The sequence below is a fragment of the Myotis yumanensis genome, unplaced genomic scaffold (assembly GCF_028538775.1).
Source record: "Myotis yumanensis isolate MYYU_CA2020_CCGP unplaced genomic scaffold, mMyoYum1.0.hap1 SCAF_3, whole genome shotgun sequence".
Classification (NCBI taxonomy): domain Eukaryota; kingdom Metazoa; phylum Chordata; class Mammalia; order Chiroptera; family Vespertilionidae; genus Myotis; species Myotis yumanensis.
In genome coordinates this window covers 205,753,808-205,773,205 of record NW_027223754.1, presented here as the reverse complement: position 1 = coordinate 205,773,205, position 19,398 = coordinate 205,753,808, and the positions used below count along the sequence as shown (strand labels likewise).

General features: G+C 37.0%; 1 protein-coding gene across 22 annotated transcripts in view; it reads left to right on the top strand.

Annotated features, from left to right (window-relative positions):
* RBFOX2 (RNA binding fox-1 homolog 2) overlaps positions 1 to 19,398 on the top strand; it is a 256,306-nt gene that overhangs the window by 219,870 nt on the left and 17,038 nt on the right. For 12 of the 22 annotated variants that reach the window (XM_070411026.1, XM_070411022.1, XM_070411023.1 and 9 more), the window contains 5 exons: positions 7,722 to 7,814; positions 10,546 to 10,606; positions 13,802 to 13,855; positions 13,974 to 14,068; positions 15,536 to 15,678. In XM_070411026.1, coding sequence (XP_070267127.1) covers positions 7,722 to 7,814; positions 10,546 to 10,606; positions 13,802 to 13,855; positions 13,974 to 14,068; positions 15,536 to 15,678 — 446 coding nt within the window. Of the gene's footprint in view, positions 1 to 7,721; positions 7,815 to 10,545; positions 10,607 to 13,801; positions 13,856 to 13,973; positions 14,069 to 15,535; positions 15,683 to 16,168; positions 19,392 to 19,398 lie in introns of those variants that run through there. The other 10 variants (XM_070411025.1, XM_070411021.1, XM_070411028.1 and 7 more) reach the window with 5 other exon arrangements.

Here is a 19,398-nt window from a genome sequence, read left to right as displayed (position 1 = left end):
TCTATTTCTTTGTCATATAGTTTGCTTTTATTTTTTGTGACCTTTTTAGATACAAGGTGAAACAGTGACAATGGTTTAGAGATGAGAAGCACATGAGTGTAAAATAAATGTGATTATTGACTACACTGTTTATCTAAAGTAACAGTTTAAATGTTCTTGGCTTTTAAGTGTATGCACTTAAAATATCCTTAACAAGACTCTTAACAACCGAAAGCCCAATATAATTTCATCAGGCTCCTTACCAAGAAAATAGTTTAATTGAATTCTTTGAAGCAAAGGAAATTGATCTTTCTTAAGGCTTCTTTCATTGACTTTAAGGATTTTTAAATTTACCCGATTCAATTGCTTCTCCCTATAATTTTCATTTTTAAAGGACATAAGTCTTCCTCTTCTCTTTGGGAAATCTAAAAGCATATGCTGCCTCTCTCAGCTCCATGCTGTGTCCTCACTGCCCCTTTCCTTTGGGCTGCTGAAGGGAAGACAGACTATTACTAATTGGTAAATGTTTTAAAACAAAGCACAGAATTTGGGGTTGTCTTGAATCTGTCTACAAGGACTGGTGCAAAACCCTTTTTCATCCTTGCCCTTCTGTTGTCACCTAACGTTCTTTGCTGAAATGGGTTCCTCTGGAACTGTTTTAGACTCGTTAATAGAGATTTATGTTGGAGTCAAACCTAGATACCTCTTCTGGAATCCACCGAAGATAAATTAAACAATACTTTTCTTTTTTAAAAATTAAGTTTAGTTTCTCATTTCTAATATGTTTGGAGTTGACTATAAATTACATGTCTTGAAGGAACCTGAGAAAAGGAAACTTAATGTGGTCCTATTGTTCAGTTAAGAGTCGTTCAGTCTTTTAAGAGTGCTTTCTGTACAGAAATTAGCCTTATTGAAAAAATTTTTTAAGCAGTAATGGAATAACTAGTCACAAATTAATTCTGAGATAAGTAATACTTACTTGTAAAGCAGTATTTAACCAAATGGCTCCAAAACAAAAGCAACTCTTTGCCATGTTTTATTTTTTGTAATGAGACTTTCAGCCCAGGGGTTTAGAATATCCCCACTTAAAGTCATAAGTGGGCACTGTTATGCTGCCATGCCCGTGCCTTCCTGCCTGCCAATACTCTACCTTTACAGCTGGCCTGCAGAGTAGAATTTCTGTGCTCCAGGAAGTAATTGTCCGTTTGTTGCTGACTTTTTTTTTTCTTCTTTGACCTTCATATTGTGCATTTGGTTTACCTAGATTATGGAGCAAATATATATTATTTACATGTTTACACGTGCACACTGCGCATTTAAATTATTTCATGCCATTTAAAAAAATCTTTTTTACTCCCTATTCTTTTGTATAAATATAAAGTCAGCTGTATTTAATTTTTTGTGATTAACTGAAACAAAGATAGACTATCCTTTTGAAAGTGTTCAATTGGGATATATGATGAAAAATGGTACCCCTGCCAAAATATTAACTAAGGTACTAAACAGAATCTAGAAAAGGATTATACAGGCTTGTGTAGCTTTATTGATCCTCCAAATTTCACCATATATAACCCATTATTAATATAAACAAGAAGATATATGTAACTGGCCATAGGTCCTGGTTTATCTAGGACAATCCCAGTTTTTATACCTGTTGTCTGAACATAATTATTAATAATGTCCCTTTTTCCCCTTAAAGTGCCAGTTTGAACAGTAAATTATATTGTCCTTTGAGTGACAACTTTTAAAAAGCACCCTTTTAAAAATGATTATAAAGGGAAAACATGATGTTAATGAGAAATAGAAAGAAAAAAAGCATACATATCTCACTAAAGAGAATATTCACTAATATTCTCATATATGTCCTTCCAGTCTTTCTCACATAGAATCTTAAACAGAACTCTAAATAAGGGTCACCTAGTTCAATCCCCAGTACTCTTGACCTTGCATTCTCTGCTAGACACTTTTAGAGCCTGCAGACTTGTTGCTTTTCAAAGTTTATTCCATTGTTGAAATTCAGATTTCCCACCATCCTGTTCATTATCATCCAGCCCTATAATAATTTGTGATACTTATCAAATTTATTAAATAAAGAAGTACACATATTCTAACATTTATATTTTTCATAAAGTTTTTTCAACATACTTTCGGTAGAGTTGTCACCTGAAAGGACATGTATGTATTATAATACTGAATGTGTAGAAGCTCTTTACTTCTTCAGACAGTACCAGTTACTGAGTTGATGAAAGGACTACAAAATAGAGCACAGCAACAGTTGTTGAGATTGCTAGGAAATTTTTAAGTTGATGTGTTATTACTTCACAGGTGAATTTCTGGAATGATGGAGATCTGTCTGGTTTGGGTTAGGCTAAAGTTTAAGCTGGAGTTAGGGAAGATAAAACCTCTATTTCCATTCCTCAGACACATGTAGTATGCTCTAACTTCTCCTATATTTCCCTGGCTTTCGATTTCATGGAAAAGGAAATTATTTGTTTATTTATTTATTTATAAATATGGTCAAAAGACTGTCTGAAATTGCACTAAGTCAGCATTTGTAATTTTCAGTAAAATTGACAGGTAATGCTGAGATGAAATGGTTTTTATAGTACTTAAAACTGAATTAACAGTGCATGTATTTCCAAAGGGTTTAGTTTATTTTCTTTTGTTACCATTTTATGGGTTTTAGTTTTCTTTTTCTTTTATTTATTTTTTAATTTCTGTGTTCTGGCCATACCCAGGAGAACCGTCTGCTTTTGATTTCTCCCTAAAAAGTTACATGGTAAATTTTCTTTCTCATTCTTCTGAGATGGAAAAATTCAGAGATTATACAAATTAAAAAATACGTTCACGGTGCTCATCCTATTGCTTGTTATTTATTGCAGTCTGAGGCCAGACTAAAAAGGTGACAGTTATTCGGCTTCTTTGCCCTTGATGATGTCAAGGCAGGTGATAACATTTTGTCACACTCGGAAGAAGCTTTAACCACAACCGATAACCACATTATTCCTCGATTTCCAAAAGAGAGCTGGTAATCACTAATGTAACATGGGTGTTTAATTTGTTCACATAGTAGGACTTTGGGAACTGAGAACCTTAGGTAAAAGTATAAAGCATATAGACCTGGATTGTACAGTATAGTGGCCTTGTTGAGCCCTTGAAATGTGGCGAGTGTACATTGAGATGTGCTTTAAGTGTAAAATACACACCAATTTCAAAGACTTAACACACAAGAAGAATGTCAGGCATCTCACTCATATGTTGTATATATTCGGTTAAATAAAATACATTATTAAAATTAATTTTACCTAGTTTTACTTTTTAATGTGGCTAGTAATCATTTTAAATTATATGTGAATTATGTTACATTTCTGTCTGATAGTGCTGGTGTTGACAAACATATTATCTGTTTTTTATTTTCTTACATCCCTGATATATTTTCTCTTGTTAAGAGTTTGACATTAAACCTTAGTTTGACTTTGAAACTAATCAGAGTGGTTAACGTTTCCCTGTTTGATATATTGCTCATTTTGAAGCTCTTCTAAGGAAAATGTTAGGATTGGACATAATTTTACTAATTTTTTCAAAGCAAAGATGACTTTCCTATTAGTAACTTTCCTATAAGCATACTTTCCTATTAGTAACTTTTTAAGCCCAGATAATCTGTGAATATCCTTAGCTCAATTCCTTGCAATAAAATGTTACATTTTATTGATGAACATAGTATATTAAAACAAAATTTTAGCCTTTATTTGAATTAATATTCTTGAAACAAAATTGTAAATGTGATAGAGAAACATTAAGTTGAGTTGATGGAAAATTACATTTGACGTTTCAACATAAGAGAAAAGCGTTTTAAGGCCGATACATTTAAAATGCTGTCATGCGTCTCACCTTCCCAATCAGACTTTAGTTCTGTGAGGTGTATGAATTTCCTATTGCTTCTGCACAACTTGCCACAAATGTGGTGGCTTAATTCCACACACATTTATTATCTTACAGTTCTGGAGGACAGAAGTGCAAAATGGATCTTTCCAGGCTAAAATCAAAGTGTTGGAGGACTGCATTCCTTCAGTAATTTTTAGGGATAATCAACTTCCATGCCTTTTGCAGCTTCTGGAGGCGGCCCACATTCCTTGGCCTGCAGCCCCTTTCCAAATGTATCCAGTCTTTCTCAGGCTGCTGCACCCTGATTCTGACTCTCCTGTTACCCTCTTTCACATATTGGCACCTTTGTGATTACCCTGGGCTCACCTGGATAATCCAGGATAGTCTCCCTATCTCCAGATCATTAATCACACCTGCAAAATCCCTTTTGCCATGTAAGGTAACATTCACAGGTTCCAGGGATTAGGACAAGGGGGTTAGGGGCACTATTCTGTCTGCCACAAGGTCTATTTATCTTCAAAGGAAAGAAAGAAATCCTCTTATTTCTGTTTCAGATCAGTATCGCCAAGGCCTTCCTCCTCTTACCCTAGGTGAAGATGTCTGTAAAGATGGCTTTATTGTCATGTCTTTGGTATCTCGATCAGCATTTCCTTTGACAGATAAGCACCTTTCTTTTAAAACCAATTTTAAAGCATTTGAAAGTGAAATTTTGTTCCAGAATATTAAAGTCATTATTGACAGAAATCTTACACAGAGTGTTAACCTTGGTCATTGCTGACCGCACAGTGTCAGTGCTGGTGACACCTCCCTGTGTTCTGTTGGAGATGCAGTTGTCATGTCTCAGGTGTCCTACCTGCACATCCAGAAAGGAGAGTCATAGAGCACACTTAGCAATTGGACTTGAGGAAGAAAATTAAAGGATTTGGGGACTAAAGTGGTTTAGTAAATAGAATACTGAACTTGGATTTCAAAGCTGAATTTTAATTTCCTCACCATTAGCGTAGGAAGAAGCTACATGGAAGAAGCCTAATTGATGCTTTGAGCCTTGTTGCTTATTGAGTACTTAACCTCAGTTTGACTTCGTTTCTTTACCTTCTAAATGAAACCAGCAGGTTTAGCCTTTCTGTCCCATGGTTTTGCTTAAAAGGCAAACATCTATGTATGTATATATGTATACAGATATAGTCTTAATGCTCAAATTAAAAACCTAGCTTTAATCTGCACATAATTCATTATATAAGTATTAATTTATTAATTTTATCCAAGGCATAAAATGTATGAGTCTGTAGCAAACAGTTGGATTACAGCTTTACAGCTAATAATACTTCTAAAATGTGATATAAAACTCATCGCTATCTCTGACCTCTCTTAAAAGGTTTAACTTTCTGGAGGATTCTCCAGAATTGGAGACCTGGTTTCATCTCCAGCGGATCTAGTATAGACAACAAATGGTGGAATTAATTAGTAACTTGCTCTTGTATACCTATACATACTAACATCAAAATTTGATTTTCAAAATGTGTTCCCATTGATATTTTCAACACATTTATTTCTTTTTAAGGGAAGTGTTAACTGATTTACCTGTAATATTCCATCCCAAGCCAACATACGTTGAAAATTTCCTATCAGCTTAGCATTGCACCTTCTAGGGTATTTTTGGTGATATCCAAATTGAAAGTAGAGATGATCCATTGGAATCCCCCATGGTTCGCTGTCCAGCCATATAATCCTTTAGAATGCTGAGTGATCTGATCCTTCACGATGATGGAGTTGCTTTTATAAAATTTTGTTGAGCAATTTACACTGTTTACCATCTCAGTTAAGAACATGTTTTGTGTATACAGGAGAACTCATGGTAATAAACTGTAAAACAGAACTTGAGTAACAAAGGGTTCCAGGTTACCCTACGATGGTGTTTAAAGAATGCTAGAGGAACACTGGAGCTATTGAGAAATGAGGCCTTTCCCAGAAATGTCTAAGAATTTATCACTCTACGGATGTAAATAACTTGAGACAATTTTATAGTTGTACCTAAAATGAAACTGATATAATGCTTTATGAAAGAGTTGTATAAGAACATAGTAAATCCTGCTGATGTTGAAATTAACAGTATGATTAAAACCCATGCAGTCTTTTCAAATACACTTCGAACAGTAAAGTGGGTTAACTCCCTGGTCTCCTGCTTTGTCCATGTAGTGAAGTAAAGCTTCATGGGTTTTTGTTGTTCAGTATCTACAATGCACAAATAAATTGATCCTAATTCAAGGTAGCAACTGTATTACTGTTTTATGGTATTCTTTTCCTGTTGAATAGTATGCAACTGATGTCACTAACATAGATCTCATTTCCATTGCTTTTTTATATATATATATATATTTTATTGATTTTTTACAGAGAAGAAGGGAGAGGGATAGAGAGTTAGAAACATCGATAAGAGAGAGACATCGATCAGCTGCCTCCTGCACACTCCCTACTGGGGATGTGCCCGAAACCAAGTTACATGCCCTTGACTGGAATCGAACCTGGGACCCTTGAGTTCACAGACTGATGCTCTATCCACTGAGCCAAACCGGTTAGGGCTCCATTGCTTTTTTGACTATTCCTTTTTTTCTCCGTATATGGAAAATTGCTAACATATTTAGTAGCAGATGCAGGCATCAACAAATGTACAACTTAGGCAAATTTGGGTAAGCAATTTTTTGAAATTAAGGTGAACATACAAAGGTGGGCAGAAGTAGTCTTATAGTTGTTCCTTTGGAAAATAATACAATCCTATATAATAAAAGGCTAATATGCAAATTGTCCCTTCTACCAGGAGTTCGTCCAGGGGGCGGGGCCAGCCAGCCGACCGCTCGTAGCCCCTTCCCCTGGTCTGCCGGCCCGATCAGCCCTGATCAGGGCAGGCTGGCCAGACCCCACCCTGCACAAGTTGGTGCACCAGGCCTCTTAGTAATCTATAATAATAAAAGCATAATATGCTAATTAGACCGGACGACCTTCCAGACGAAGCCAGGGCTGTGAGGGAAGCTGGTGCCGGCAGCCAGGGGAAGGAAGGCCTACTCTTGTACAAATTTCGTGCATCGGGCCTCTAGTTAAATAATACACTTTCATGTACTTATAACTGTAAACCTACTTTTGTCCACCCTTCTAGTGCCACTCTAGTGCCAGTGTGGTCTTTTAAAATTGTCACTGAAGAAATGTCATCATTGACTGACCACTGTTTAGTGATAGTTTCATTTGCTTAGACAAACATGAGTGCTTTTTTTACCATACCCAATACTTACAGAATTATACATCAAGATTATGTCTTAAATTATCTTGTTTCCAAGATGGTACAAGCAGGAGGCAGAGTGGGGGCTCAAATGATTAGACATCTTAAAAATCTCATTATATAATGATGATACTTAAATATCAGTTTTCATGTAGAAGTTACTAGGGAATAATTGATTTAATGAAGTATTTTCTTAGTATTACATAAAGAAACATGTATATTAACAGCATGAAATGAGAAAGAAAAGTAGGATATTTTTTAAAAATACTCAGATTCTTGGTTGAATAAATTGACCCGAGTAACTATACCTTAATTTTGGTCTGGCCTCACATGCTTTATGTTTTATTTTATTGTTATTGATAATTATATTATTATTACTACTACCACAACAGTTCTTTATTCTCTTACTGGACTTAATTTCCCTTTACAAAATATGCATGGTCCAAAAATGTGACTTCGGGAGCATATTGCTGAGTTGTTGCTGATGTCAGTTTCAAACTGTGATATTTTGTTCTCTATTGACCACGAGATCAGTATTTCAATATAACGATGTGCATGTTTTCCCCCCTTCTCCCGCTGCATGCAGGGATTCGGGTTCGTAACTTTCGAGAATAGTGCTGATGCAGACAGGGCCAGGGAGAAATTACACGGCACCGTGGTAGAGGGCCGTAAAATCGAGGTGCATGTCTTCAATAATTCAATTTCTGGTTTATATTTTTGTTTCTCTTTTTGTGTATTGCCTCACTTATTTCACATTTGGAGCCCTGTCTTGTTTGTGTGTGTGCACACATGTATGTGTGTTTGTGTCTCTGTCCTTCACCTTCTTGCACTAAAATGTATAAAAAGCAACACTTCTATCCTCCCTGCCTTTTTTGTTTGGGAATTTTAATTTTGTGTTACTTGTGTGTGTGTGTCTGGGTATTTTTCATTTACTTTTTTCCTCCAAGGTGTTCATCCTTTGCTCTCTTGATTTTTTTCCTTTGCTTCAGTTTGCCAGACTCCAAATTCCTATGATCAGGCCAATATAAAACTAACTTTAAAAATGTCTATCTCTATCCAGTTGATAACATTGTGTCCTGTAATAAATCAAGGGGCCAGCCAATGCCCTCTCTCTCAGGAGGCCAGTTCGCCTCCATGTGTGTGATAAGCAAGGAATAGAAGATCCTAGAGGTTGTTGGGAGGGAGGAAAGAATCCACAACTCATCAAATATATTTAATGTCAAGAATTTCAATAGTTAATGGATTAAGTCCTCAAACAGAGGGTTTGGCGGTTGCCTGGTGAATGGACTATCATTGTGATTGAGTCAGCCACCTGTGTTCACCAGCCCTTCTTATTTAATAAGGCAATGAAGGTTAACTGGCTCCTTTCCCCTTTCCCAATTTTGAGAAGTATGAAATATAAAAGCCACCATTTTGAGTAAGATGTCTGCATATTTTGCTTTTTTTCCCCCTCCCTTTCCAATGGTTTAGCATTAAGGGCCCTTCACTTGACTCACTCTTTCCATGGTAACTATACACAATGCTGGCGATGGTGCCCGTTGGCGGTAAGTGAAACCAAAGCACTAGAGAAGAAGCTTTATAAAATGTAATTACAAAACAATTAAGCAAGAAAGAAAAAGTCCATCTGCCATCTCACATTAACACGACAAAATGTGATTTGACTTGTTGCTCCTCTCCCTTCCCCTTCCCCTTTTGTTTTCAATGCTGTGGGTAATGCCGCCTGGACTTTGGATGTACATTGTTTTGTAGCATCTGAGCTGTTTGATACTGACGTCATGGTGACTGTCCCCCTTGCACATCTTACTCAGAGTTACTCAACTCCAGTTTGGCTGGTTTTATTAATGCACTTCCTGCCCCTACTTCCTTTCCTACTTGTCCTCTTTCCCAAACCTCCGTTCAGAGCTGACTGTTCTTCCTTTGCCTTTGATGGCTCTCCTTCCTGCCCTGACTTTCTCTTTTCCCTGCCTTTATATTCTCTTTACCCAAGTCTGTTCCTGTCCTTTCCCCCGTTTCCTTTCCCACCCTTTCTCTCTGTTACATGCAGCTATTGGTCTCTTTTGCTGACTGGTGGTCTCTGATTGGTTCTGGCCATTTTTTTTTTTTAAGTGCTTGGGTGCATTCTGCTCCAGCAGCTAGTGTAAGCTCTTGCCTCATTCTCATTCCTGTCTGTGAGAGCCTTGCTCTTCACTTTCTCCCTTCTCCCCAAAAGTGATTGTTTTTCCCTTTTATTTGTGTGTGTGTGTTTTTAACAGCATGCTCCCAGTCTCATCATTGTTGTATCCCATTCTTTCTTTTTAAATGTGAAATGTTTGTATTATTTGGTGGGTCAAACCAGAGTAAATGGAGTTTCAAGCTCTTTTCCTCACATAGGAATATTACCACTATACAAATCCTAAAAGACATATTAAGCATTTTTTAAGTTCCTGTTCTACCTAAAATTGGTCTTTTTGTAACATAAATTTATCACTATACAAATTTAGGATTATGTAAGTCCCCAGAGGCAAAATAAGACATTTATATTTTATATATTTGATCTTTTTTCTTTTTTTTTCAAAACTGGCCTGTTTTATGACCTGGCAGCACAGTATTTAATCAAGTTGTGTGGTGAGGCTTCACCTCCTGGTCGGAGCTTTGAGGCTGGTTCTGCCACTGAGCTGCTTCATCTTTCTTCATCAGCACCATCTCTGTAACACCGTCTTGCCCTGGCACCAACAACGCTTCGAATTATGCCATTCTGTAATGAGGGTGGAGGGTACCATACAACAAGAGACATACGCTTTATTATTTTCAGTTCTTTTAAGTGCCTAATCTAAAGGCCTTCTGAAAACTTGATTCATAAATGGATAGACCACATGGTCTAGAAAATTCACGATGGTTCTGAAGACTGTCAACATGGAAATCTAAGTTCCTATATTTGTTGACTATCTTCAAACAGTGAAATCTTATACAAACATACCAAAAATGCTGAACATTAGAATAGATGAAATTTACAGACTTATTTTCTTATCTTCCTGTAAATCTATGTCCTCCTTTTTATTAAGGAACTACTTCAGAGTTCATGTGAAAACAGTTGTTTCTAATTTACTGTTTTCCCCATATTTTTCTCAATGCAGAGACTTCTCTGTTTAAGAGATCTCCAAGGTACTTATAAATGGATTTTTTCTTTGGAGTACTGGGTGGTAAAGTGGCCCTAGTTTTCCATTCGAGACTAAGAAACTGCATTTTACTCTTGTTAGCCTCATTTAATAAACACTTTAATTAAAATATTATACATTAATATTTTATATTGCTATATTATTTAAATCAGTGTTCTCTGAAATTTACTTTTTTAATTGAGTACTATGTTATTGGACAAACAATATCATGTTTCTTAATGTGGTCTACTTCCCCCTTGCCCCTTCTATTTTTAGGTGAATAATGCTACAGCACGTGTAATGACCAATAAGAAGATGGTCACACCATATGCAAATGGTAAGAGATTACTAATCATCATCAGAATAATGCCATTTATTCTTGTGAAAATAATGAGCTTTTTATAAACATCAAAGAATCTCTTGATTTCAGTCTTAAGACAGTTTGTTTCATTTACCTAGGAGGGTATTTTGTTTTTTTAGAATTTAACTTTTTTCTTAGAATTAAGCTAATTTTTTAGCTGTTAAGGTGTTCTGGTCTCAGTAAAGTTTATCTGATATACAGTGTGAATGTGTCATTTGAGGTTACCTCTTAACTCAGGTTAGGTCCCACTATAGCACCCTCTTTTTTGGCTGTTGTAGTTCTCTGTAATACATTATTAGGCTTGTCCATAATACCCCTGGATGCCCACCAATTCTCACTTTTACTGCTAATTCCTATTTATTTGAGCATGAGTAGAGTAATTCTTGACACTTAGCTCTCCTTTTTTCTAGAGTTAATAGCCATAGTGTACGTGTATGTGTGTCTTCTATTTTCTGTTCCATGACTGCATGTCATATAGTGAGTGTTACAAATCTTTTTTATTGAGAAGAAATTTTTCTGTGACTATTTTGTCTAACAGAAGAAACTTTTACATCAGTTGTCAAATTTAATCTAGACTCAAGTTCTCTAAGTGAGATGGGATATCATTTTAATCTGCTCTGCAGCAGTAGTTTACAAATTGTGCTCTATAGGACCACCTTGCGGGGAAAAGGAAACTGTATGGATTGGGTCCTGCGGCCTCCAGCTCTACTTTAGTCTGAGCAACTCATTCTCTTTTCTATTTTTTTTATTATTTATTTTATTTTATTTTATTTTATTGTTTTATTGCTTAAAGTATTACAAAGAGTATTACATATGTCTCCTTTTTTCCCCGCCCTTGACAATCCCCTGGCCTCCCCTACCCCACAGTGTCTTATGTCCATTGGTTATGCTTATATGCATGCATACAAGTCCTTTGGTTGATCTCTTTTCTATTTTAGAGTTCTGCAAGATTTATCTAGATTATAAAAGGGGGGATTTCTCCCTAGTAAGTGCTTTGTGAAAGTCTGAACCTAACTGCTAGAGTAACAATATGTTCTGGTAATGTCTTAAACGAAATAGAAGTATATCCCAAAAGTCTTCAATAAATATATTTAACCCAGCTTTTCAAACAGATAACACAAATCAGCATAATTAGCATTTTCCCTACTTATTTTATCAGTGGTATATCATGTGGTACCACCACCTCCCCCTCTACCTCATGTTTTCTTCTTTGCACTGCTCTCACAAAAGTGGCAGTGTCTGCAACTTGGAGAAAAACCCATTGTGGAGCAAAAAATTTTTTTTAAATGGGAGAGGCAAAGTATGTCAGATTTCCTTTAGATCCTGGGAGGGTGGTGTGGCAGAAAGAGCCACTGGAATTCAGAAGATAGAAATTCTACTTCTAGATTGACTCTTCATTTTACTCTGTGACAATGAGCCAATTTCCTATCTTATTCTGTTTTAATCTCTGTAAATTTGCAGTCACAGAATTTTAGCACCAGGAAGCTCTTTAGAAGTCATCAAAATCCAACCCTCTTAGCTTATTATTTAGGAAATGAAACCCAGAGAAATATAATATTTCTTCATTGTCCCACAAGTGGTACCTATCTTGGGTTTTGTGAAGGACAAAATGAATAAACATCTGTGAAAATACATTGTAAATTATATAAAACTGGACATATTCAATATATTATTGACAGCATACCATTATTATAATGTCCATCCATTATATGCATTTAAAGGAAGTACTTAAGTAATAGTGCCATTGGCAGGAAAGAAAAGGGTCATTTTTGAATATTCTAAATCAATATTCAGGTCTAATGGAGCTACATTGTAGAAATCTGCCTCTGTCATGTTAACAGTTGTGACAAGAGTGCTGGGTGCCCTTCTGGTGAATTCTCAGCATTTCAGTTGATGGTGGTTGGAAACACTTATTTGTCTGACATTGCAGAACATTAGTGCTCTTACAATTCCAGTAGGATTTCAACCCAGAATTGGCACAATATTTATGTAGAATAATGAAGGGCAATGTCTATGAGCACATAAAATAATGAATGGGGATTGGATTAATTCAGAATTAATGGGTTTTCTCTTGAATAATGTAGCCATTTAAATCTGATAATTGACCTTTCCTTCTTTCCATTTATAATTTTATAGAGTAGCAGTGGCACAATGTTAGGCCCTTAAACTAATATCAAAGAAGTAAACCAAAGAGCCAGTTTTTCAGAAACATAATAGGGCATATTTGAATTCAATAAATATTTATTGATTAAAGTTTTATGTGTAATTCCAATCTTTAACAGTGGGCAGTAGTACACTTTATTTAACACTTGCCATATTCCTATGAATATAAAAGGGAATGAAGAAATTCAATTGACACCAAACCTATGTTTGGAAATACTTAAAACTTATAAATGTTTAACCTAATGTTCAGCAGTCTAGTAACTTTTAAAAGTCTGATGAACTTAAATATATTTATTACAAATTAAAATCTCAGGACATGCATTGAAGTTGGGAATATAGCTTCAATTTTATTATTGAGTATTTCTCCTTGTTCACTTGGTTAACTCCAATGAAATCCCAATGGTAAATCTCAGTGAAAGGAGATTTCAGTTTACCCAAAATCCTATCAACATGGTATAATCGAACATGGAATGCAAAGATCCAGGTCAAATTTGAATTCAGTCAAAAGGCACCTTTATATAACAACTAGAGTAATAAATAGTGTTAAGACGATACATAAAAAAGTGTGATATAGAATGACATGTACTATATTTTGCCTTTTTCCTTTTCCTAAACAAAGAATAGGTTGTTAGGCAATTCTGTAAGAGACACTGTACCAAATGCCAAGATTTGTTTAATTTTCTTTTTCCTTCTCTCATTCCCTTTCCATTTTCCTACCTCCCTCCCAATTTTTTCTCTCCTTCCTTTCATCCCTTCTCTCTCCCTCTCACCGCCCCCCCCCCTCCCACCACCACCACACTGCTCATTATCCCATCACAGTCCTACTTGAAGATAATCAGGTGTAGAAATGTCATCGCTCTCTCATATAAACCCCGGTTGGCATTCGAAAGAAAAGTTGAGGATAGACAAAAATAAACCCAGAGATGTCTGAAGCCAACTTGCACATCACTCCGTTTCCCTATATCCTCACGCCGTCTTAAATGCTCACCGTCCTCTCTTCCATTTCAGGTTGGAAATTAAGTCCAGTAGTTGGAGCTGTATATGGCCCCGAGTTATATGCAGGTAGTATTTACATTGATTTTTCTGCGTGTGCTATTTAACTAACAACGTCTGTTGTTTTGCAATTCACTATTCCTTTGTAATCTTTTGTGCATTTTTTAATTTTTTTTAATACAATCAGCATCCAGCTTTCAAGCAGATGTGTCCCTGGGCAACGAAGCGGCAGTGCCCCTATCAGGAAGAGGGGGTATTAACACTTACATTCCTTTAATCAGTAAGTAGCCTATGTTGGCCTGGCATGGATTTTGATTGTTGAGTAAGCAATGATGTGCTAGAAGTTTCCCCTGCTCCACACACCCCCCCACACCAGTATCCTATATAATAAAAGGCTAATATATGCAAATTGACCGAACAGCTGGAAGACCGGTCACTATGATGCGCACTGACCACCAGGGGGCAGACGCTCAGCGCAGGAGCTGCCCCCTGGCGGTCAGTGCGCTCCCACAGGGAGTACTGCTCAGCCAGAAGCCATGTTCACGGCTGGCTAGCGCAGCAATGGTGATGGGAGCCTCTCCTGCTTCCATGGCAGCGATAAGGATGTCTGACTGCTGGTTTAGGCCTGCTCCCAGCCTAAGCCGGCAGTCGGACCTTCCCCGAGGGCTCCCGGATTGCAAGAGGGCAGGCTGAGGGCCTGCCACCACCACCCCCAGAGTGCACAAATTTTGTGCACCAGGCCTATAGTAATACATAACTGAAAAGGAGGCGTTCTTAGGAACAATAATACTGTCACGATGCCTTGTTCTGCTTAGCCTGTGCTAGAATCCTTCTGACCAAATCATGAAGATTCCACGGAGTACAAGTAGTTGGAAAGGCAGAGGGGATGAGGGCATGTAAAGAACATTTTAGTATGTACTTGATAATGTAGAAAACAAAAGAAATAAGTACTTGTGGGATATATTATACATATTCTCTACAAGTCAGCTTTGGGCCCTCTGGCAGAGTATCACTTAAAAGCACCCCCAGGATTATTGATTATTCTCAACTGTTGATATCTCAAAGTTACTTTGACTTGAGTCATTTTGCTCCAGGAAGAGGTAGAATTAACAGTTCGGTAGACATGAAATCAATGTCTGCGTGCCTTCCAGAGAGAGCACACTTAACAACAGACCTCAGACAATGACTGCCTCTACAGGATACAAGACCACAGGAGAGATATAGCTTCCCTCTCACCTTCCATTTCTGGATTAAAATATTTTAGATAAAGGAATAAAGTTGACTAATGAGATGAAATACCTGAAGACTATTGTGTGCCTTGGAGTTTCACACCATGTAAAAACACAAAAGAATATCCCCATGATGAGTAATTTTGATATGCACGTAATAATGTTGGAAGCAAGACTAATAATTGGCCAGTTAAAGAGTTTATATCAGTCCATTTAAACTGCCCTCAGAAATGGAAAGTGTCCTTTCTTACTGTGGTGGTAGCTCTTAGAGCTTCTTGACCTGCTTCTCACCAGCTTGCGTGGTGATGCCAGCATTGGGAAGGAGCGAAGAAAGCTCACTCAAGATTTATAATCACAGAGGCGTGCTACCGTGAGCTTTTGCATCCTGGGTCTCTTTCCCTTTTCTTTTTCAGAAACGATGTGGTACATACTTTTTAATCTTTCCTGTAATTGATTCAAAGCAAGTGTGCTTGTACTCCTACTGTTGAATGCAAGTTGACATTTCTGTCATATTTTGGGTCTCCCTTTAGTTCCTGGATTTCCTTACCCAACTGCAGCCACCACGGCGGCCGCTTTCAGAGGAGCCCATCTGAGGGGCAGGGGGCGGACGGTGTATGGTGCAGTGCGAGCGGTACCTCCAACAGCCATTCCCGCCTATCCAGGGTAAGTATTAGATTCCAGAATAAACAGTTGGACAAGAAAATACCATAGTCCTCTTATAACTTCCGGGATGTTGCCGTGCCACATAGTAGAGATTCTATGATTATTTACAAATTAACGAATTAGATGGCAAGAACCAAAATATACCATCATCAGAATATAACAAATATCAATTCATTATTTAAATCTTCATTTTGGCCACCTTAAGCCCTCAAGGTAGTGGCTTAAGACAGTAGCCAGAACCGTCTTGTGTTTACTAGCAATGTGTTGGCATGGAGTTCACTCAGCATCGCACGAATATGGATTAACACTACTGCAGAGAACCAAAATAGGAGTTCAAGATTGTAGTACAAGACTGCCTCTGCTGTGTTCACCCCCTTTCACCACCCTGGGCTGGGGCTGAGGCTGTCACATGTGCCCTCCCTTTTGGTTTCACTGCCTGGGTGGTGAGCAGCAGAGCTAGTTACCCACAATGGATTTGCTTTCTTTGTAGGAAACGGATTAAAAGGTTAATTCAAAGATGAACCAAGTCCAATTGAATCAAGGGAGAAAGGGAGAAGTAGGAAGAATTAAACTACAGTTGGCTTCTGAATGATGGTAAAACAACTAATGTAGCTGAGCATCCTTCACCCTTTGATTTTTGTATGGAGGGTGTCTCATGCAGTGGACTGATTCCATAGCAACAAATAAATCCTTTGTTCTTGAATGGGGAGAAGGAGTGAAGATGGCAGGTTTTGTTTTCAGTTGTTCTCATGTGAGTCTAACATGTATATTTTTATAGTGGACTTTTTATAGGGTAGTTGCATCAAGGACTTTCCTTCCTCAGAGATGTGACATTTGTGTTCTTCACCTTTTCTCTGCCTGTGATAGCTTTTTCCATATTCTTACGGAGGAATAAATATAGTGGCAGAGGACCCTATTCATTGCTACTTAGTTAAAATTTAAGGGAAAGAGCCTCCTTTGTAGGTCCTTTTCTTATGGCAAAATTGGCTTTCAGGTGTGCTAATTTAGCATTCATTCATAGACCAAATGGACATGCCATTAGAGGTCCTCCGTTCCACAAAGTTAGAACATGTTTATTAGATAAGAGAAGTATGCATGTTGAAGTGAGCAGGCTCCAAAGCCACTAGAAGGGAACTGCTTTAGAAACAAACTTTTGTTTGCAGTGTGTAGGTGTTTAAATCCCATGCATTCCATCATCTCCATCTTCTGCCATTACTTTTAATTTTATCCCTTTTTCCCCACCTCTCAACTTGACCTTTGACCTTCAACCTCTGACATCTCTTTTTAAAGAAGTAAATAAAGATGCAGTATTGTTTCACCAAGAAATATTTAATTAAAACACAAAAACAAACCTTTTGGAAGCTCTACACACTAGGAAAATTGTTCATGAAGTGTCTTCCAGTCCAAGAGAGTTGACCGTCATGGTCACAAAGAGATTCTGCTCAACAGAAACATGGGACTTTTTTATTTTGTGATATTCCTGAGTTACTTTATAAAGTGGTTCAATTCACTCCTATTCGATGTAGGTCATTTCAGTCTATTGGCCAAACTTGAGAACCAATTCTCTACCAAGTCTGTATCAGGTATATATTTGATCAAAGATATTTTATCTTTATGTCTAATCACATCAATTTCTGTGCATTACATTGAACACTAATGTCCCATGTTTTCTTTTTTATTAACTAAACCACCTATTTACATGGAAGATGGCAAGGAATAAGTCCAGTATTTTATGGGGAATGGCCTAAAATTGCTTCTCAGCTTGGTAAACTAATTTCATCATTAATCATTGTGTTCTAGCCTCCTGTAGCATTTGATACAGGGACTATTGGAATTCTCCTAGAATTTAACTGAATATTCCTAGTAAGTGACACAACTTAGTGTAAAATTTATTCATGTTTTTCATGCTACCACTCTTCTCTATAGAAGAAATGTTTTTCAATCTTTGCCTGTCTCCCCATACTGAAATAGTTGAAGGTTAACTAATCACCACTTGGCATCTATGCTTTGCATTTTATTAGAATTCTCATTATGAACAAGTCTCCGTTTTACAAAAGTGCAGTTGAGAGGCAGATTGCTCTCTAACACCATTCTTTAGCTGCAGTTGGAGACTCTAAAAATGGATAAAACTTAGTTCAGTGAACATCACAGATGAGTTCAACTTGCCTGTTGTGTAAGACAAAGGCACAGCATATGTGGGGCATTGCAGAATGTCACCCTGCTGTCCTGTAAACAGCAAAATGTTACTGAACGCAGAATCAGAAAATTTCCTGCTACCTATACGGAGGAAGTGATTTCATGTTCAAGTTAAAAATATGATGTGATGATTTTACTTGCTGACTTGTTTAATGTAACAGAGAAGGTAGCAGTGAAATTTTCCCATTTGTTTAGTTGAATACACAATAAACATCTAATTTAAAATAGACAAATCTTGATTTAACAAATATGAAGAAGAAAGCCTTCTCTTTTAGCTCTACCACTATTCTATGTCTCTTGGTCCCAAAGTAATGTTTTGCACAAATGCACAAAATACCTCAAAAGGTTTGAAATCTGCATTTTTAATTTTAATGTTGCTTAGGATTAAAACAAGAAGAGAGCCATTGTTTGTTTGATACAAATTAATTTTCTAAACAGGAAAATAAACCCTTCTACTCCTAACCAGCTACCTTTTCAGGTTTATTCTTTTAAATAAAACAGGTCATGCCCAGAACTTCAGTTAAAAATTGTATTTTTCAGAATTCCATGAGTATTCGTATGGTCAAAAAAGAACCCTTAAAATCTTCTAGTTACTCCTTCCCACTCTGGATTATATTGTTACTATCTGGGATCCCCACTGCACCTTTCAATTCTTGGACCTTGGACCAATCACCTTAACCTTTATTAGCTCATTATCTCTGCTTGTGAAAGCAATGCATTGTGGGTATTTTTGGTTGTGTTTTTTTGTTTTGGTTTTTTTTTTTTTTTTTTTTAATTACATTTCTCTGTTTACTTTGGTCAGAATTGATTGACTTGTTTTTCTGAGGTGTTGCATTGGTTCTTAAAATGCTGAATAATAATACTTTGCATGCTTGTGTGATCAGCCAAATCTTATCGCATGTCTAATGTGCAGGGTAAAAAGCAGGTGATGTATGGATATCAGAAAAAATTTACATATTACTACAAAAATAAAACAAGATACTAAGCATAATTTTGAAATATACTTTAGCCTAGGTCTCACCTTAATGGAATTCTTTGGGTTCATTTTTTTCATGTTAAACCCCTCTCTTCATGCCAGCCCCCATACCCCTACCCATCCACCTATACACACACACACACACCTTTTGACACTCTTTAAAAAAAAACTTTCTCCTAGGGCAAGCTTATTAGAAACAAAAAACACTCCAGATATGAAAAGTTGATATTTCCAATCCAGCAGATTTTCAATAGCTGTATTAGGCCCCCTGGGAATACTCTTTCTTGTTTTCATCTTACTTTTAATTAGCAGACATCCAGGTGGTTCATTCCAAGCCTGCATTCCTTTCCTCCTCGCATGTCCTGGAGCTGAGTAACGTGCGTGCACTTTCTTGTGTCCTCACTGACTGGCCTTGGCCTGAGCCCAGGTCGTGTATTCATACATCACCTGCCCATGTAAAGCGCATGTGCATGCTGCCGTCCTCAATAACCGGAATGTGTTTCTGTTCTTTTGTTTTTTTGTTTTTGTTTTTGTGTGGATTTTCTGCA